At 39.9% G+C, this 17,883-nt stretch overlaps 1 protein-coding gene across 29 annotated transcripts in view; it reads left to right on the plus strand.

Annotated features, from left to right (window-relative positions):
- Positions 1–2,228: 2,228 nt before the first annotated feature.
- NRXN1 (neurexin 1) overlaps positions 2,229–17,883 on the plus strand; it is a 1,247,328-nt gene continuing 1,231,673 nt past the window's right edge. For 10 of the 29 annotated variants that reach the window (XM_045979150.1, XM_045979153.1, XM_045979171.1 and 7 more), the window contains exons 1-2: positions 2,229–2,607; positions 5,397–7,074. In XM_045979150.1, the coding sequence (XP_045835106.1) occupies positions 6,303–7,074 (772 nt within the window). In that variant the 5' untranslated portion in view covers positions 2,229–2,607; positions 5,397–6,302. The remainder of the gene's footprint in view (positions 2,608–5,396; positions 7,075–17,883) is intronic. The other 19 variants (XM_045979157.1, XM_045979173.1, XM_045979161.1 and 16 more) reach the window with 3 other exon arrangements.

Consider the following 17,883-nt stretch of genomic DNA (forward strand, 5'->3'; position numbering starts at 1 on the left):
GGTAAGAGATAGGGCTTTGACTCTTATGAGTGCTTGTAGAAATCTGCCATCACCATAGGATTCATTGGTGAACGTACATACAAGATCTGAGGGGCATCTTGGAAACTTTAGATTCAATTCTTAAAGATTGGTTTTCCATTCCATTTACTTTTGCAGTATGGTTTACCTCTGTACTAGACATATATGGGTATATCTTTTTAAAAAAATATTTATTTATTTGACAGAGAGATCACAAGTAGAGAGGTAGGCAGAGAGAGAGGGAAGCAGGCTCCCTGCTAAGCAGAGAGCCCGATGTGGGGCTTGATCCCAGTACCCTGAGATCATAATTGAAGCAGAAGGCAGAGGCTTAACCCACTGAGCCACCCAGGCGCCCCCATATGGGTATATCTTATGTGCTGCTTTCTCTAGAACCTACTGGTGAATGATAGAAAAATTCTTTAAAAAGACCCTGAATTAAGTAGACTGTTTTGGGTGGAGGGGAGGTCCAAATTCACTTAATGACTGCATAAACTTAGGTTAGGTATTATTTTTGAGACTTAGCTCTACATTATTTAAATTTTCATTTATATTTTTTTAAAAGTCAGGTTAACAGTTATTATTTCAGTCCATTCCCTGAGAAATCCTATGGAATGAGTTGGCAATCACTAGTATTCCTATTTTAAGGCCATAAAATCGAGATTTCAGAGAAGTGACTTCCATTGAATCAAACAAAACAGAGTAGGTTTGAAACTAATAAAAATAGCTGGTATATACTCAACATAGTTCTAAATATCTTATGCCCACTTATTTGATCTTCACAACATCAAACAGATGTGGGAGCTATTAATGAATCAGTTTTACAGATGAGGCAATTGAGGCGTCATAAGGTAAAGTATCTTACTGAAGGTCACAGCTAATGATGGCAGAGATGGAACTCAAGCTCAGACAACCTGATTCTAGTGCCCATACACTTAATCACGTGACACACTGCTTTTCTAAGGGTAATAAAATAATAAAACTTTTGGTTCCTGCCTTCAAGTTATTTAGACTCAAGTTATTTAGACTTACAAAGGTAGTGAAAGAATGAGTTATCATAAGAATGAGTTATGGTTTCTTTGGAAGGAAAAGAATATTGCATTTGGAATGTATATTATTTCAGTACTCCTGAATTTGTCTAGTTCTTACAGTCTTGCTTTATAGAGCCTAGAGGCAGAAAATAGTCTTATCCTACAGCATTTGAGGCTGGAGCTGTTAGGGTTGTGGTGTTGAAATAAATGTCTGCTGTTTCTGCTCTAAAACTAACCCAGGCTAAGAATATAATAGGGTTAGGAATTTAAATGTCCATAGCACTCAAACTGTAATTTAAAGCCACGTACTTCGGACTTTTCTACCACCTATTCTGCAAGCTCTCTGAGAGTTAACTCCTTTGTCACCGAACCCAGCAATGCCTACTGGGCATGCCCAATGATTTGGTTAGAGCTTCCCATAGAGTTTCACTTCCTTCAGGTTTTACCAGCTGCAAAAGAAAGGAGGAGACGGAGACAAGAGTTAAACAGGTAAAGAACTTGATTCAGCTCAGAATGCCAGTGGCCAAGGCAGAGCACGGAAAGCTGGGGAAGACAAGAGGCTGTCGCAGAAAGCACCTTGTCAGACAGACTTGAGTCTGGTCTCCAAGTTGGCGAGTTAGCCTGGTAGGTCCCTCTCACGTCTTTTTGGCACAGCCTAGGCAGATCGTGAAGGTTTGAAGAGATCACTCAGGTTAGGTCCACAGTAAGGGGTGGGGCAGGGACGTTGGATCTGCGGGAAATCCCAGCGACTGTGTGAGTCTTGCCTGTCCCTGCATTCCTCGAAAAACTGCAGCTTTTCAAGGGTTCCGAACAGGAGACCAAAGCGCGCAAGTAAAACCGGAGCTCGTCTTTATCACTGACTCCTTGCCCCTTCTTTTTAGCTGCCGAGCTCTTCCCTGGCACCCTTTCAGGTACCCTCGCCCAATCACGACTAAACCCCGGAGAAGTGGAATCTCCACACAGGTTTCCGTGGGTCTAGCAGGGGCCTGGGCATGCTCAGTAGGCTACGTGGTTCTCCGGTTCTCTCCCTTTCTCTCTCTCTCTCTCTCTCTCTCTCTCTCTCTCTCTCTCGGGGGAGGGTGGGTGGTGACAAGTTAGAAGCTCTTGCGGCAGGTCCCCGCCTCCAGGATCGGGCTTCCCCTGCAAAGGGACGAAGCAAAGGTATAAACACCTCCCTCCGCAGCATCCCGACCTGGAGGGGCTGTGCCCGCCGGCCGAGCCCACCAGTATCCTCGCCTGAGGACGGCCCGCCGCTCTCCATGGTACTGCGGAGAGCTCAGCTCCGCCCTTCTCTTTCAGAAGGACAGCACCCGGCGTCACGTAACCCAGCCTTCTCAGGCTCCACCACTGCCTCCTCCTTCCCAGCTCTTTCCCTCTCTTCCTCCTCCTCCTGCTCCCCTCCGTTGCCTGTTTTCCCCTCCCGCACTCCTGGAGATAGACGCTCAAGCCTGACGCCTCTGAAAAGGCAGCGGCAGTCGCCTTATCCACAGACCTCAGGAAATTCGCTTTGACCGATGCATGCTTCAGGCTCTGGGTCGAGCTAAGGGGAATAACCGGGCAGGTAAAGAAGCTCAATTTGGGTTGGGGGAGGGGATGGGGCGAGGCAACCTGGAGAAGGATATATTTCCCCCTAGTAACTGAGCCAGGATCTGCCACAAATGCACAAGGAAGGATGGGTGGTGGGAGGGTGGAGGAGTATAGATCTTCGTTGTTTTGCATGAAGCTTTTTAAATAGATGGCAAGAAGATGAGATGGTGGAACTGAGGTAGTAACTTAAAGGCTGGATGCAGTGATTTATTGGCAAAAGAAAGAAAACAGACAAGTTAGAAACCAAAGCAATAAAATATATCTATATCTACATCTTTATTTCTCTTCCCCCATGAGCCCTTAATTTGTGCAGTTGACTCCAGGCTCTAAGAAACTGCACTGGTATTAGAGATGGAGCTTAAAGACTGGGCGGGAAAGCCAGGGAGAATTTGGGTGTGCATTGGTATTGAGGGACTTTGTAAAAGCCAGGGGGGAAAAGGCACTTCTAAAAATTATCCCAAAGATTTCAGTTTCTTTGTGGTGGTATGTATTGAAGGATGCATGGGAAGATACGTGTGCATATGTGTATGTGTGTTATAAACATATTAAAATAAATGCAACTGCAGTGGATGAGCATACTGTATTGATCCTTCCAGTGGCTTGGGAATGAATTTGATTCTGGAAATGAAAGAAAAGATTAATGAGGCTGTTAGTCTGCTTTTGAATTAGAGCGCTTCTTCCTTTGGCTGCATTAGGTTGTTTTTCAGATCCTTTTATTTCATCCTCTAATTTGTGAACTCACCAGGTTTTTCCGGCACCTAGAGAGAATCCTTTCTCCATATAAATACAGATACTCTCTCACACACAATGAGCTTCCTCTAAGAACTGGGAGAGTCAGTTGACCTCCCCAGTGGTAAGAATATATATGTGTTCCCCCCACTCGCTATCCCTTAAAAAAAATTGTCAAGGTGTGCATTAGTGGAGGAGGGCAGGAGAGGGGGTGAAGAAAGGTTTTGTGATCCATATAATATTAATTAATAAAATAATCAGCTCCAGTTGAGTCTCTCTCTCTTTCTCTCTCTCTCTCTCTCTCTCTCTCACACACACACACACACACACACACACACAAAGGTTTTCTAACACATAAGCTTCTGGATGGTTTCAAAGCACTACTCTTGATCTTAAAATTCCAGATTTATTTTGCAAATGACTGAAAAAATGGCAGATGTCCGAGTCCTCTTAAAAAATGAGAGTATATTGAATAATATACTATCTTAGGATGATTTTTAAGAGCACCTTTCTTTGGGCTTGGCACAGAAGTAGACAAGATATGGCTGGTGATTGCTGATGGTGTGAAATGTATCAGCCATAATAAATAAGCAATTGAGATTTTTATGTCTTTTTTATTTCTACTGGGCAATGTGTATGTGTATGTATGTGTTGTGCTGTATCTGTGTTGAAAAAGAGAGAACCAGTCATCAATTTCATCTGGGGAGGAACTTGAAGTGGGATCCCCTGGCTTGGTGGTGGCTCTCAGCTGACACCTGTAGGGATTGCTCTGTACTGAAGAGAAATGCTCTCAGCTCCCCCCATGGAGGAGCAGCAGCACAATGCGGTGCCATAAATTACTGCTAGTTTCAGCTTGTAGGAAAAAAAGAAGTGTTAATTGGATAGTGAGCTTCTATGTCCAGGCAATAAATGTGTGTGTATGTGTGTGTGCAGGGGGTGGTGTAGTATAGTGGGAAAAGCTGAGGGAAATGCATGTGTTTACTTGACATGACCAGATGAACCATTTTTCTTTCTTTCTTTCTTTTTTCTTTTTCTTTTCTTTTCTTTCTTTTTTCTTTTTTTTTTTTTTTTTGTGTGTGTGTGTGTGTCAAAATGTGAGAGTAATGTTTTTGGTGGGGGAAAAAAAAGACTTAAAAGTAATGCACTAGTTATGATTTCTGTACCAATTCAGGAACCTGTCAGATTAGAGTTAAATAAAGAGGTAATTTTATAGTGAGTGATTCAAGGATATGACTTTATTTTCTAGCATTCTGGACGCACAGCAGCTAAGGTGACACACACGCCAACTACTGTTCTGACCACACAAATTCCCAGAACTGACTGCCAGATATGGACTTGAAGAGGAGTTAAGATCACTGCTGGCAAAATATTAAATACTTTACCCATCTTTAAAGGAGTTAATATTATGGCAATTGAGACATAAATGCTGCCCCAAATAGATAGGACTCCAGTTAGATGACTTCTCCTATAACAGATTATTCCTTTAATAAAAGGAGGAAAATACTGTTTGAAATTTAAAAGAGAATCCCAAGAAACTATCGATATTCTTTCTGTGAAAAACATAAAATGGTAAGAATGTTATATAAATCCAAGCCAGCAGCTTCCAGTTGCAGTTTGATCTGCCTTGCCTGTTGTAAAATCTGTATTAACTGAATTTTGACTAGATTGTATTTTTATTGTCCACATAAGCAAAAGTCCCTGAAAGGGTCTTTTCTTCTTCTATTTTAAAAATTAAACTTTCTCAGAAAAAGTAAAAGATAACCATAAACCTATCTCTATAAAATTCTGAGAGGGTTACCTATTAACAGTTATAATAAACTGCAAGGGTGTAATGACTGATTGTAAAAGTGCAATTTTAACTATTAGGAGACATTAGGTCTTCCCTGATAGATCAGGACAAACAAGCCCCTTCCAGTAAGGTTAACTCTGGTTTCCTAAGAACTCTGGTTATTTACCTTGCTTCTGAGCTGAATAATGATTTATATGATACTATAAATGACTTTAGAACTTAATTTTTATTTTAATTTTCTGCAGATTTTCTGGGTCCTTATAAAAAGACAAAACCAAAATGCATCACCAACACACAACAAACTGATATGCTGGCATCTTAGCTTGGCCTTGCGGAGGGAGAGAGGAAAGAAGAGGAGCTGTTGTGACACCTAACAGCTTCTGGCTATTCCACAGCTTCTGGGTTCGAACCTTACTGTTGGGGAGGGAAAAAGAGAAGTAAAATCCAGCCCGTGAGGCCATGCATAAGGAATTCTGCGTTGGCTACAGTGATGCAGGAAGCCCATGATAGGACAGAAGAAGCAGGCCGTTGAAGCTACTCAGGGGTTAAGTGGTGCCCGTAAAGAGGCGAGGAGCATTTCTCTCCCTTCTGGCTTGGGAAGCACATCTGGAGGAGAAACACTTGAGGCATTTACAAGTATCCAAGGATCCTGGTTCATTGCTGGTTTCTTGTATTTCCCTGAGAAGTATTTGCTTCTCCACAGTCTAACTGCTTCGCTTTTGCCGGGTACCACTGACGGTACCTGGTAGACGGTAGCATTTGAGGAGTGCAGCATCTGTTGACACCACTGATGCCCTTGAACTAGGTCATCGGACTCAGATGGATGAGTGACTTCCCTTGACCTTCTGTTAACGCCTTTTCCAGAACGTTGCTTCCAAAGTGTATCCTCCCTTTGGTCTGGAAGATCTGCTGCTGCCCTGCACGACTGGGGTCTACGTTTTCCAGTTGGGAGGGGACTATCGGGAGAGAGGGAGGGGTTGCTGGAAGAAGAAGAAGAAAAAAAGAGCTAGATCAAGGAGGGTGCATCCCTCCCCCTCCTGCCCACCCCCTTACCCTACTTGTTTCCGGACCCTTATTTCTACATCACGGTGTCCAGGACCATTTTGACCCTGTCGGCCCCGGCACCCCCCCGCCGCACCCCAGCCCCGAGCATGGGGACGGCGCTTCTCCAGCGCGGGGGCTGCTTTCTCCTGTGCCTCTCGCTGCTGCTCCTGGGCTGCTGGGCAGAGCTGGGCAGCGGGCTGGAGTTCCCGGGCGCTGAGGGCCAGTGGACGCGCTTCCCGAAGTGGAACGCCTGCTGCGAAAGCGAGATGAGCTTCCAGCTCAAGACGCGCAGCGCCCGCGGCCTAGTGCTCTACTTCGACGACGAGGGCTTCTGCGACTTCCTGGAGCTCATCCTGACGCGCGGCGGCCGCCTGCAGCTCAGCTTCTCCATCTTCTGCGCGGAGCCCGCCACGCTGCTGGCTGACACGCCGGTCAACGACGGCGCGTGGCACAACGTGCGCATCCGTCGGCAGTTCCGCAACACGACGCTCTTCATCGACCAGGTGGAGGCCAAGTGGGTGGAGGTCAAGTCCAAGCGCAGGGACATGACGGTGTTCAGCGGCCTCTTCGTGGGGGGGCTGCCCCCGGAACTGCGCGCCGCGGCGCTCAAGCTGACGCTGGCCTCCGTGAGGGAGCGCGAGCCCTTTAAAGGGTGGATTCGCGACGTGAGGGTCAACTCCTCCCAGGCGCTGCCCGTGGACAGCGGCGAGGTGAAGCTGGACGACGAGCCGCCCAACAGCGGCGGGGGGAGCCCGTGTGAGGCTGGTGAGGAGGGCGAGGGCGGGGTGTGCCTCAACGGAGGCGTGTGCTCCGTGGTGGACGACCAGGCGGTGTGCGACTGCTCGCGAACCGGCTTCCGCGGCAAGGACTGCAGCCAAGGTAAGGCCCGACGCCTGACCCACCGGGGGCCTCGGCCTGGGCAGGGCGCGGGGAGGCAGGGCGAGGCAGGGGGGCCGGCTGGTGCATGGGGTCTTCCTGCTCTGGACAGTGCGTTTCGGCTAGTTTCAAGGTGAAGACCTGTTTTGGGCCTCTCTGCCTTATCACCTCCCGCAGCCCCTCCTTTGGCCTTCTCTTAATGGTTGAGCAGCCCCATCTCCGGGTTCAGTTTTCTCATGGGAATCCGTGCCAACCCCGCTTGCTTACCTCTCCTCTCAGGATTCCTCGGGTTCTTGGTCAGGCTGCTCCCCAACTTAATTGGGCCATGGCTCACCTGAACAACTGCTGTGCTTTCCTCTGCCCCCTCGGAGTCTGGAACACACAGGTGTTCCCCCTAAGATGCAGATAAGCCTCTAGAAGACTGGGCACCCATTTGGTGAAGAATGAAGTGCAGCAGAGGTTCACTACGGTTGAGAATCTCCACGCTTGTTATTCATGGTAAAGGACAGAAGGGGAACAGGATTCATAGGAACTGCTTTGCCTTTTATAAGTAAAGTAGAAAGTCCTGCTCCTGGTTGTGGAAAAAGGGGCGTGGGAGGGGGCACATGTGAACGTTTTCTGGATTAGAGGGAGGAGGGTGCTTGGCATTAATGTTAGTTTCTTTGGTTATGTCCAAGTCCAACTTTTGTCAGTTTAGGAAAAATTATGTGATTTCTGTGATTTCTTGAAGTGGGAGACAGGTCAGCTAATATTTAGAAGTGTTAGAGATTAAATAACATATTTCTTAATTAGCAGATGTCTTGGAAAGATAAATAACACAGAAATTTAGACGTTGTTGGACTGGGAAGCTTCTGTAGGCTAATAAACAAGGGATGAGTATGAAGGGTTGTAAGAGATTTTCTGAGTACATTTAGCTAATGACATTTATCTGACTAGTGGAGACCAACCTGTAAATTCTCTTGTTTTTAAGGATTGAAAGCGTGGAATGAAAAATAAATCATACCTAAGTTTTATTTTCTCCCCTTAATAAATAAAATTCATTCTTGTGTCTCCAATATTGCTACATGACAATGACCAAGGAAAAATACTGTATAAATACCGAAAAGCCTATGACCAGAAAGTGACTGATATGAAAAAGATGAAGCATGGATATATTTGTGGCTGAGCAACAGAGGTGTCAGGGTTTAAAGTAGATAGTGCATGGGTCAAATCAAGACAGCACATGGATAAATGACATTTATGGCTGTAATTGTTTTTAAAGAGATTAATTATTAAATCTGGTTTTGAAAGCTGTGAGGACAAAAGCTGTATGTGTGGCTGAATTTTATTGTATAATGTCTTCTCCTGCTCTTTTTTTTTTTTTTTTTAGTTGACACTTCTAAGAGGAACTAGCCCTTGTAAATCTTATTAGACTTGGCAGTTCTCTCTCATCTGACTTGAAGAGAAATGAAGACTTGATAAAATCTGTAGTTGTTTAAACAGCAAAGGGAGTTTGTTAGGAAGGAAGGAGCTGGTCATCAGAAAAAGAAGAGTTCTGTAGCCTTCATGGGTTTATGGAAAAAAAAAGTAAAGGTTTATTTTATTATTCTCTGCCTTCATGAAGGTTTTTGTTTTGGCTTTAGTAATTATAGAAGACTGGTATTCCATGGGCTAGACTGCACTTCAGCTTGGCCAGTAAATTTCCATGGATTTAGTACCAAGCTTTATAGTTAGGTTTTACAAAAATAAAACAGTACATGTTTTTCCTCTCCCATATCTAATTTAGTTGTAAATCTTGAATGGAGTAGCTGGCAAATATGATGATTTGCTGTATTATAATTTGAAGCTCCATATCTCTTCACTGATTAATAGAAATATATTTTTTAAAAGAACATTTTTTATGGGAAAAATTGCTCTACATATCCCATTGCCACTTTAAAATACAGAGCAGAAAATTTAATGAAGGACGCATGAGATATAACTTCCTTCCTTAAATTAGGAAACAAATATGACACGATGACAGCTTGTTCTGTGTGGGAGGGTGTTTTAAATTAAAATTTTTATTTTCTTGTGCATTTTAAATGTAGGGATCCAGGGATCATGCATAATCAGGAACACTTAAGAGTGGAGAAAGCGTGGCAAAAGTAATATGTTGAAGAGAAGCAGAATTAAATGTTTCTGAAATGCATTTTATTTTGCCAGTGTATAGGCTCTTTCCATAAAAGGAAGAATTTGGAATTACCGAGATGCATTATTGAGCAGTATAGTACCTGATGCTTAAAGTAATTCAATTCAGAAAAGAAAATCCATCAGGATGGTTCTGAAGCATTGATTCGTTTTGAAAATTTGATCTGAAAACGGAGTGCAAAGATTACCACTAGTCACGAAAGGAAAACAAAAGGCTGGATTCTTTTCATTATCACAGAAATGGGAGATGGACTGATAAAGACAGAGTCCATCTGCCCAGAAGGATTGGCTCCATTTTTATGTATTTTCTCTATTTCATGTGTGTCAAGTGACCGTTAAATAATTAACTGAGAATGGATGCTTCTCTGAACACCAATCATGTATTGATGGCCAGGGATAGGTGGTTTCTATTCAGATGAAGTATGAGCAGAACGCTGCCTCCAGCCAGTATTTACGCTGATTGCCACATCCCTTTTAAAAACTAATTTGAAAACAAATCCACATTCATTAGAGAAAATTTAGGGGAAAAAAATTAAAACAAACATTAAATAAGATTCAAATTATACCTTTTTCTAACCACAATTTCTTTTTTAACTTAATAAAGTCTAATATTATTTAGTTGCCTTCATATTAAAAATACAGTCAGAACTACTAAAAAGGCAATAATAATATTCTTTCTTTCTTTCTTTTTTTTTTTTCTGGCCCAGAATGTCTTGCAACAACTTCTGCATCTATGGTTTTCTAGAATATTTTTATTTCATGAGCTAGTTTCATCCTTACTCTAATTTATTCAAGCCTAGCAAGTTTTATTTATTTATTTATGTAGTGACGGAAAGAGAACACAGGAAAGGTTGTGTGTCATGACCAGGTTAGTGGCAGGGCCCGTGTACAAGTACAGGCACTCTCATTCTAGAGCCCTATATTATCTTCTCTGCTGAATGAGATTTCCATTTTATGAGGGTTGATATTTTTTCAGGTTCAGGCATTATTCAAAAAAAAGGTATAAATGGCTGATGAGATAGAACTAACATATATCACTTACGTTCTTCGACCCTGAAAATGAGCCTCAGAACTCAAGTATCCAAGAATGTCATCTTTCCTGAATGATGGATGCCTGTGGGGTACATAGCTTTTTCAGTGAATCATGCTCATCTCAGTGCCCCAGGACCATTATTATTTAATAAGTCTCTACTTAAGAGGACTAGTAGTTTCTTAGCAGCTTAAAAGAATTAGTGAATTTCATGGCTGTCTAGCTTAAAAATGAGAATAAAAAGCTGATCAATAAGAAGTAAAGTTATACTTTTAAAAATGATTTCCAGGTTTCATGTATTTTAGGGTCGTTTATACTAAAATTTCATACTAGTCTCTTCAGTGTCACTTTTATTTACTTTCCCTATTTAAATGGACATAAACACATACCCTTACAATGGCTAATTACTAAATATTACATGGTAGTATGATAAATGTCACTTAATAAAGACCATGCTTTCTATGACTTTACTAAGGTGATCAGATAGACAACCGTATATACTCAGTCGTTTCTGCATTCATTTCTTTATGCAGCACATAATGATTGAATGCTTTTTATGTGTCTGAGTAGCAGGTTCAGGTAAAAAAAAAATGTGAGTAAACTCTCAGAAATAGTTCTTACTTTGCTAGACCTTGCATTCCAATGAGGAGGCATAGTTATTTAAAAAGTAGATGGAAACTTAAAATGGTGGTATGTATTTTGGAAGACAAGATACATACACAATACATAGTGTTGTGAGAACTTACAATAGTGTGAACTAACTTAATCAAAGAAGGTTTCCCTGAAGATTGAGGTTTAAATCTGAGAGACGAGAAGGAGTAAACCATGTCAATGTAGAGGAGAAATACTAGTTACAAAAGCCTGGTATAGGAGTTGGCCTGGCATATTCAAGCAACTGAGAGAAGGCCCTGGAATATGGAGTTCTTAGAGGAGTAGGCCCAGGTCTTGCAGGCCCTTCTAGACCATATCAAGGATTTGACTCTTTATGGTAAGTGTGATGGAAAAATAATGGAAAGCGTTTAGTGTGGAAGGTGTCAAATTTATACTTCAAAAATGTCACTCTGGCCACAGTGTAGGAAACACATTGATAGGGGGCCAGAGTAAAAGAGAAAACATTATTTTCTGTTTGTCAGTTAATAAAATTTGTTTCAGCACCCACTGTAAGCTGTAGACTGAACGAGGGGAACATAGGGAAAAACAAGATTCTTTCTTTAAGGAAGTTAGAATCTTGTGAGTTTGGTTCCATATAGAAATCTAAGGGTATTTATTGTTAGGAACGCTTGATTCTGTCTGTGAAAATTATCAGACCCCTTTCTGTGGATTATCATGTAGTTTCCCTAGATAAACCTAGCAAATCTATAGGCTTTTGGAGCCCATCGGCAATGTCATACTATGTTGTACTCTCCAAGAGCCTTACCCAATATGCCTTTCTTGTGACAGTGTATATTGGTTGATTTTGATTCTAGGCATTCAGTATTTTAACTGCTGTAATAAAGAAAAATATTACATAGGTACTGAATTCTTGATTTATTCTGTTTCAGAATTTTTATGAAGAAAGCCTTTAACACAAAAGCAATTGTAAAAACAATCACTCCCATATAAACTAATACATTCATTCATCTCAATCCTATATTTAAATAGTGATTTTTAATATATTTATTCCAATGTGTAGATATAGATATATAATGGGCCTATTCCATTTATGATTTGTCTTTGAGGCTCTCCTATAAGTTAAAGTTATTTACATGTATCTGCAGAGAAGCTAGGTAATATATTCAAGCTTTAAAACCTTAAGTAAGATATTCTTACAGTTATTATAAACAGATTGTATTTTTACCATAAATTTATATATATGCCAGTGAAATCACGTTCCAGTTTTGGATACCTTTAGAGAAAGTGTGATAATAAACTGATAAAAAAAATGATTACTGATTGACTACAGAAAGGACTAACACTATATAATATTTATACTCTTCTTAGCTGTATTGTGAAAAGCAGCACCCTGAGCTACACTAGTTCCTGAAAAGCAGTCATTGACCCATTCTGTATCCCTTTCTCAGTAAACATTTGGTGGCCACACCTTAACTCCTATAAATGTTTGTTGAAAATTAAATATCATAGATACTTATCGTTTTGTTTTATTCTAGAGATATAAAGCTGTTTTTTGAAATTTCTCTGCAAACTTTATTTTCAAGACGTGCGCACGTATTTTTGACATAATTAAGAATAAGTCATTTTTTGCAACCTAAAAATTTTCAGTTCATGTTCACTTCAGCACATATTCTAAATGTTTAGAGCTTGTTGTACAAAACAATATTATGCAAACCTCATATACTTTTTTTCTGGTGCATGTATAATTTTATAGCTCGGTCCTTTTTCTATTACTCAAAACACAAGAATTGGTAAATATCTTGGTCTTTGCTATATAGTAAGCCTTAAAATGTCCCAATTAGGTTTTGGGGAAGAAAAAGGTTTTTTGGATAATTATATTAGAGCTCTTCAGAAAGTGCATGGCTTTTTTTTTTCTCACTTCTTTTAAGCATAGATTCCATGTGTTCTACTTGAATATGGGAATGGGTGCAGTGCTCTCTCAAATCCTCTTCTTGCCTTGGTATTTACACAGTGTGGGTAAACAGAATGTGGCAAGGTGTCTGAACAACTAAATTCCAGATATGGCATTGCCTCTAAATCACTGTTAAAAGTAGAGTGAGATCACTGATGCTCTGCATTTCAGTTTTCAAGATGGTAACCATGAGAGACTATGGACTCTGAAAAACAACCTGAGGGTTTTGAAGGGTCAGGGGTGGGAGGTTGGGGCAACCTGAGGGTTTTGAAGGGTCAGGGGTGGGAGGTTGGGGGAACAGGTGGTGGGTAATGGGGAGGGCACGTTTTGCATGGAGCACTGGGTGTTGTGCAAAAAGAATGAATACTGTTACACTGAAAAAAAAAAATAAAATGAAAAAAAAAATCGAGAAATACATAACCAGGCAACTAATACATTGTGAACTTAGGCTAATTTATTTCAGAGTACGAGTAGTTAATAGGTGAAAACTCCCAGAAAAACGTGAACATTGGGAAGAAATATCTAATGGCAGCAAAGGTAGATGGCTCTAAAGTGTTGTAAATGTTAATAGTGAAAATGTTAAACATGTTTCTATAAATCTATGTTGGGGTCATTTTAGAGGAAGTTTAGATCACTCATGCCCAATAGTATATATAAGATTTGGTGGAATTTTCTTATTACACACTGATACATTGGTACAGACAAGCTGAGTAAAGAGGGCATTTGTCTCCTTGTTTCTTCTTTGTAAAATCTGAACAAATGAAATAATTTAGTATTGGGGAAAAAACATTAATAGTCTAACCATAACTCTGATAATATTCTCCAAATCTCCAAAAATATGTGGTTTCTCTCCCAAAATATTAGACATAAAATTATTTCAAAAGGTGCACTAGATGCCCCTCCTTTCTTGGTGCCATGAGCGCCTCTTGTGTTTGAAAAAAAAATTGAAATTGTTCTGTTTAGAATTGTAAGTTATTCTAATTATTGTTTAGTGCTTACTGAGTGAAAAGCATTGTACAGTGTGCTTTGTCCATCTTAACCGTATTTATACCTACACATTCTACGTGAATAGGTTTTATAAAATTCCCATTTTACAGAGAAGAAAATTGTGGATTAGAAAAGCTGCCTTGCCAAAAGGCACATAGTTCATGGCAAAGCTGAAATACGAGCCTAGGTGTGTCCATTGCCCCAGCAGGCAACTCTGTCCATTATATGACATAACCTGTTTTACTTAATAAACAGCTAGTGGATGCTGGGAATTTGTTTTGTGTTGTCAGCTTGCTACTGATATGAATGGCTGACTTATAATAAAGACTTCAGAACTGAAGATTGTGGCAGACCCTTACATTTAGTGCCATTTCGTAATGTCATGATAATAATGAAACAGAATGATTTGTCGGGATTCATTGCACTTTGTTTCTATAACTTGCTTATTTGCTGCTTTTGTTGACCTGTTAATATTATGCTTAAGGGGTTGATTTTACTTTGATGCAACTAGAAGTAAAGCCCCAGTATATTGCATCTGAAGAATTACAGTTTTTAATCTCCTGAATGAAAATACTTAGTTTTCACAAAACCAGCAACACAGAATTTGCATCTGCTTCAGAGTCCGGGAGATAACATTATTGAAATTATTGAAGTCCATGGTGATTTAGCCCAAGTACAAAGATCTATCCCCATCACACAAGCAGAAACTTAGACTTGCTGAGTTAGAACATGGTTCTGCTGAAGGTTTAGATGATGGTACACTGGGCATTTAATTGAAATTACATAATGAGAAGGTAGTGTCTCTTTTTGGATAAGTTTGGCTTCCCAACACATTGCCGAAAATTGAATTCAGGAGCAGTTCTTAGAGTTAGAAAGATGTATTCCCTATGCTATTTCTGGTATATATGAGAAGCTATTATTGGAAAGAAGTGGGAGGAGAACAAGACTGACCTGGCAAGCCAAAATGCTGACCTGGACTCTTGTCTAGTAACTTGTGCTCAAAACTGTCTGGACTGTAATTAGAAATAAACTGACGCCACATTACAGGAACCAGTACAACTTCAAATAGCACTTTCTTAGGTTGGTTCCCAGGAGGGATCTGGTGGTCCAAAAGTTAAAGGAGGAGCTGCCAAGAAGAACAGTTGCTTCATAAGCGCCCTAACATCAGGAGGGGCTTTCTGTATTTAATTATAGGCATAATGAATTCTGTGTGGATGACATTCCATAACAGAAACAACACTGATCACAGTTTAGGAGCTGCTGTTGTGGGTGACCTAACAAGACCAGGACTTGTACGTGGAACCAGCTAAGCTTAAGTGTTACTCAGACTTTTCTGGATTCAGCAGAATGAACTGCCCCAGTCCAGCAGAGGCAAGGAAATTAAAGACTCATGTTTTTCTCCTAAGTAATGATGTGTCTCTATAATTAAGCATGCCTGGACTTTCCTTAGGGAAATAGCTGGCATGGTAGCATATAACTATAGCTGCCATATGGAAGATACTACTTTTCAGCTTAGACTCTTTATCTGAATGCAACATTGGTTTGTTTGTTTGTTTTTTTCCCAGGAAATAATGTGACTATTTAAAATCGTTGCATGTGAACCTTAAGGGACTAAATGTTTAATCTATACAACTGAAAACATTGTAAAAACAGGATGTAACATATTGTACATTGTAAATGTTAAGACGTGAACCCCTATTTTAAAAATTGGGTCAACTTCTTGTGACCTAGAGTACTAAGATTTTTAAAATTATGAAAACATGTACTTTTCATATATAAATGATTGTGCATGTGTATATAAACACAGAAGTATATACAAAAATATGACATATATAAAAATTATATAAGCAGAGAAGCATTTTTTTAAAAGTCTTTGAAATCATGTTAAAATCTTCACAAATATATTGGTTAAACATATCATTAAAATATGACTTTATGATTTTAAATAGTCTATGTAATATATATATTTTTTATACACAATACCATAGAAACCTAAAAAGTCTGTGTTTGTAGTAAGACACATGACTTTCTGTGACCAGGCATGGGATTTGAAATTTTGAAGTTTTTACAAAGTACCATTTTCATATTATTGATTGACAATATCCTAACTATTCCTGGGGGTTATATGAAAATCTGACTATATTAAGTCTTGCTCTAAGATTGTTCTGACAGTAATCAAGAGTAATTTGCTTTGATGGAATTTAGCTATCATTATTAAATATTAGTTATTATTTAACTCTTTATTGGGATGAGCCACAATTATGTTCAAACACATGGAAAAAATTAAGCTAATATTAATAAAGACATTTTAAAACTTTTATCCGTAAGAAAACTTGGGGTTAAACTCATTTAATGAGCTCCCAGTGAGTTCAAAATAAGCCAGCCACCACAGGGATATTTCAAAAGAGTGATCTGGGTAAAAAACAGCTCCCAAATCTCTCTTACCAGAGTAGTTGGAAAATCTATAAGAATTTTAGCTGTTAATATTTAAAGGAGTCATGTGTAAGTTTTAATATGCCTTATTGGTCAGTTTCTATCATTATACGAGAATTTTTAGATTCATACATCATTAATTTTCTCTTCCTCTGGCCTCTTAAATGTTTGTTTAGATTAGAATGGTGGAATTAAAATAATATAGCTTTTCTGTTTCCATCACAGTTTCTATTTTTTGGTTTCAAATAACATTTAAAGTTGTTTTTTATTGTTGCTGATGTTTTTTTTTTTTCTCTTGAATTTCATCCATTTTTTCTCTTCTACTCTCTACATTGATTTCCTTCATAAAAACACAGACAAGGGGTAGAGCTTCAAGAATATGAGTAATTCTTCATCTGGGAATGGCACTTCTCTCTGACTGTTAGCCGAGAGCTGTGCACTTTCCCAGAGGTCATTAGAAATAAAGAATGATGGGCACTTCCCCTTCTCCTAGACCCAAAATGTTATCCATCCTGGACAAAGTCCTTGTTTGTATGACACAGAAAATGCTGTGTTTCTTCCTAAATCGAGGCAATAAAGATTTGGATTGGGGCCAAATATACAATCCTGTAGTGTCTTCTTCCCACAAGGGATGGAGGATGGAAGGATGATGAGACCTCAGGGAAGCTGTGGAGCTTAGGATGTGTAATAATTGAGAAAATGAGACTGAGGGCTGAAAGAGGAACAGGAGATAGGAGAAAAGAAGATGATTGGGGAAGAAAATGAGTGCTGGAGAAGAAGGTAAATTGAGAGAGAGAAAGAACAGAATTTGAAACAACAAGAACTAGTGAATTAAAATAAGAACAATCACACATCTTGCTAGTGGAGGAGGGGACTAGAACATGAATTTCTTGACTGCTAGACCTGAGATTGCGCTGGAGAGCTAGGAGGAGGGAAAAAGACCAGACAATACATTATCATCTAAAATTAGAGTCCCATAAAATATAATCATTCCTTAGTATGTTCTGGCAAGATGTCATTGGACTTGATCCTACTAACAACAGGGACAGCAATAGCAAAATCTTGCATAACTCATACCCTGTGCCAGGCACTATTTTAAGCTCTTTATACATACTAATTTATTTAATCCTCCCACAACCCTTTAAAGTAGGTGTGATTTCCCCCAATTTACAGCTGAGAAAACTGAGGCACAGAGAGATTTTTAAAATCACTCCATTCACACCCTGGGAAACTGCACAGTTGGCATTCAGACCAGGGCTATGTGACCTCCTGAGGACGTGCCCTGAACTTGTAATTCATTCTTTTTCAATATAACTGAATGTACATCCTCCACACTCTCTTTTGCATATGAGAATCTGCCCTTTGTCTAAACGATGACTGTATAAACCAACGCAATTTCATTTTCTCTCCCTCTCAGTATTCCATCTAAGTGTTTAATAACTTTTCCTGGGCAGAATTTCTTCTTTAAATTTAATGAAAATCCTTTCTCTGCTGACATAAATTAATTTCTTCTTGTTATGTCCTCAGTGGAAATAAAATTCAAGTAGTCAATATCTCCTTGAATTATCTTTATCTGTTTAAGAGAAAGAGTGCTGTCTTCACTGAGCTAAAAATGTTTCAGATCCCCCTTCTG

Source organism: Meles meles, chromosome 15 (genome assembly GCF_922984935.1).
Source record: "Meles meles chromosome 15, mMelMel3.1 paternal haplotype, whole genome shotgun sequence".
In the NCBI taxonomy this organism is placed as follows: Eukaryota; Metazoa; Chordata; class Mammalia; order Carnivora; family Mustelidae; genus Meles; species Meles meles.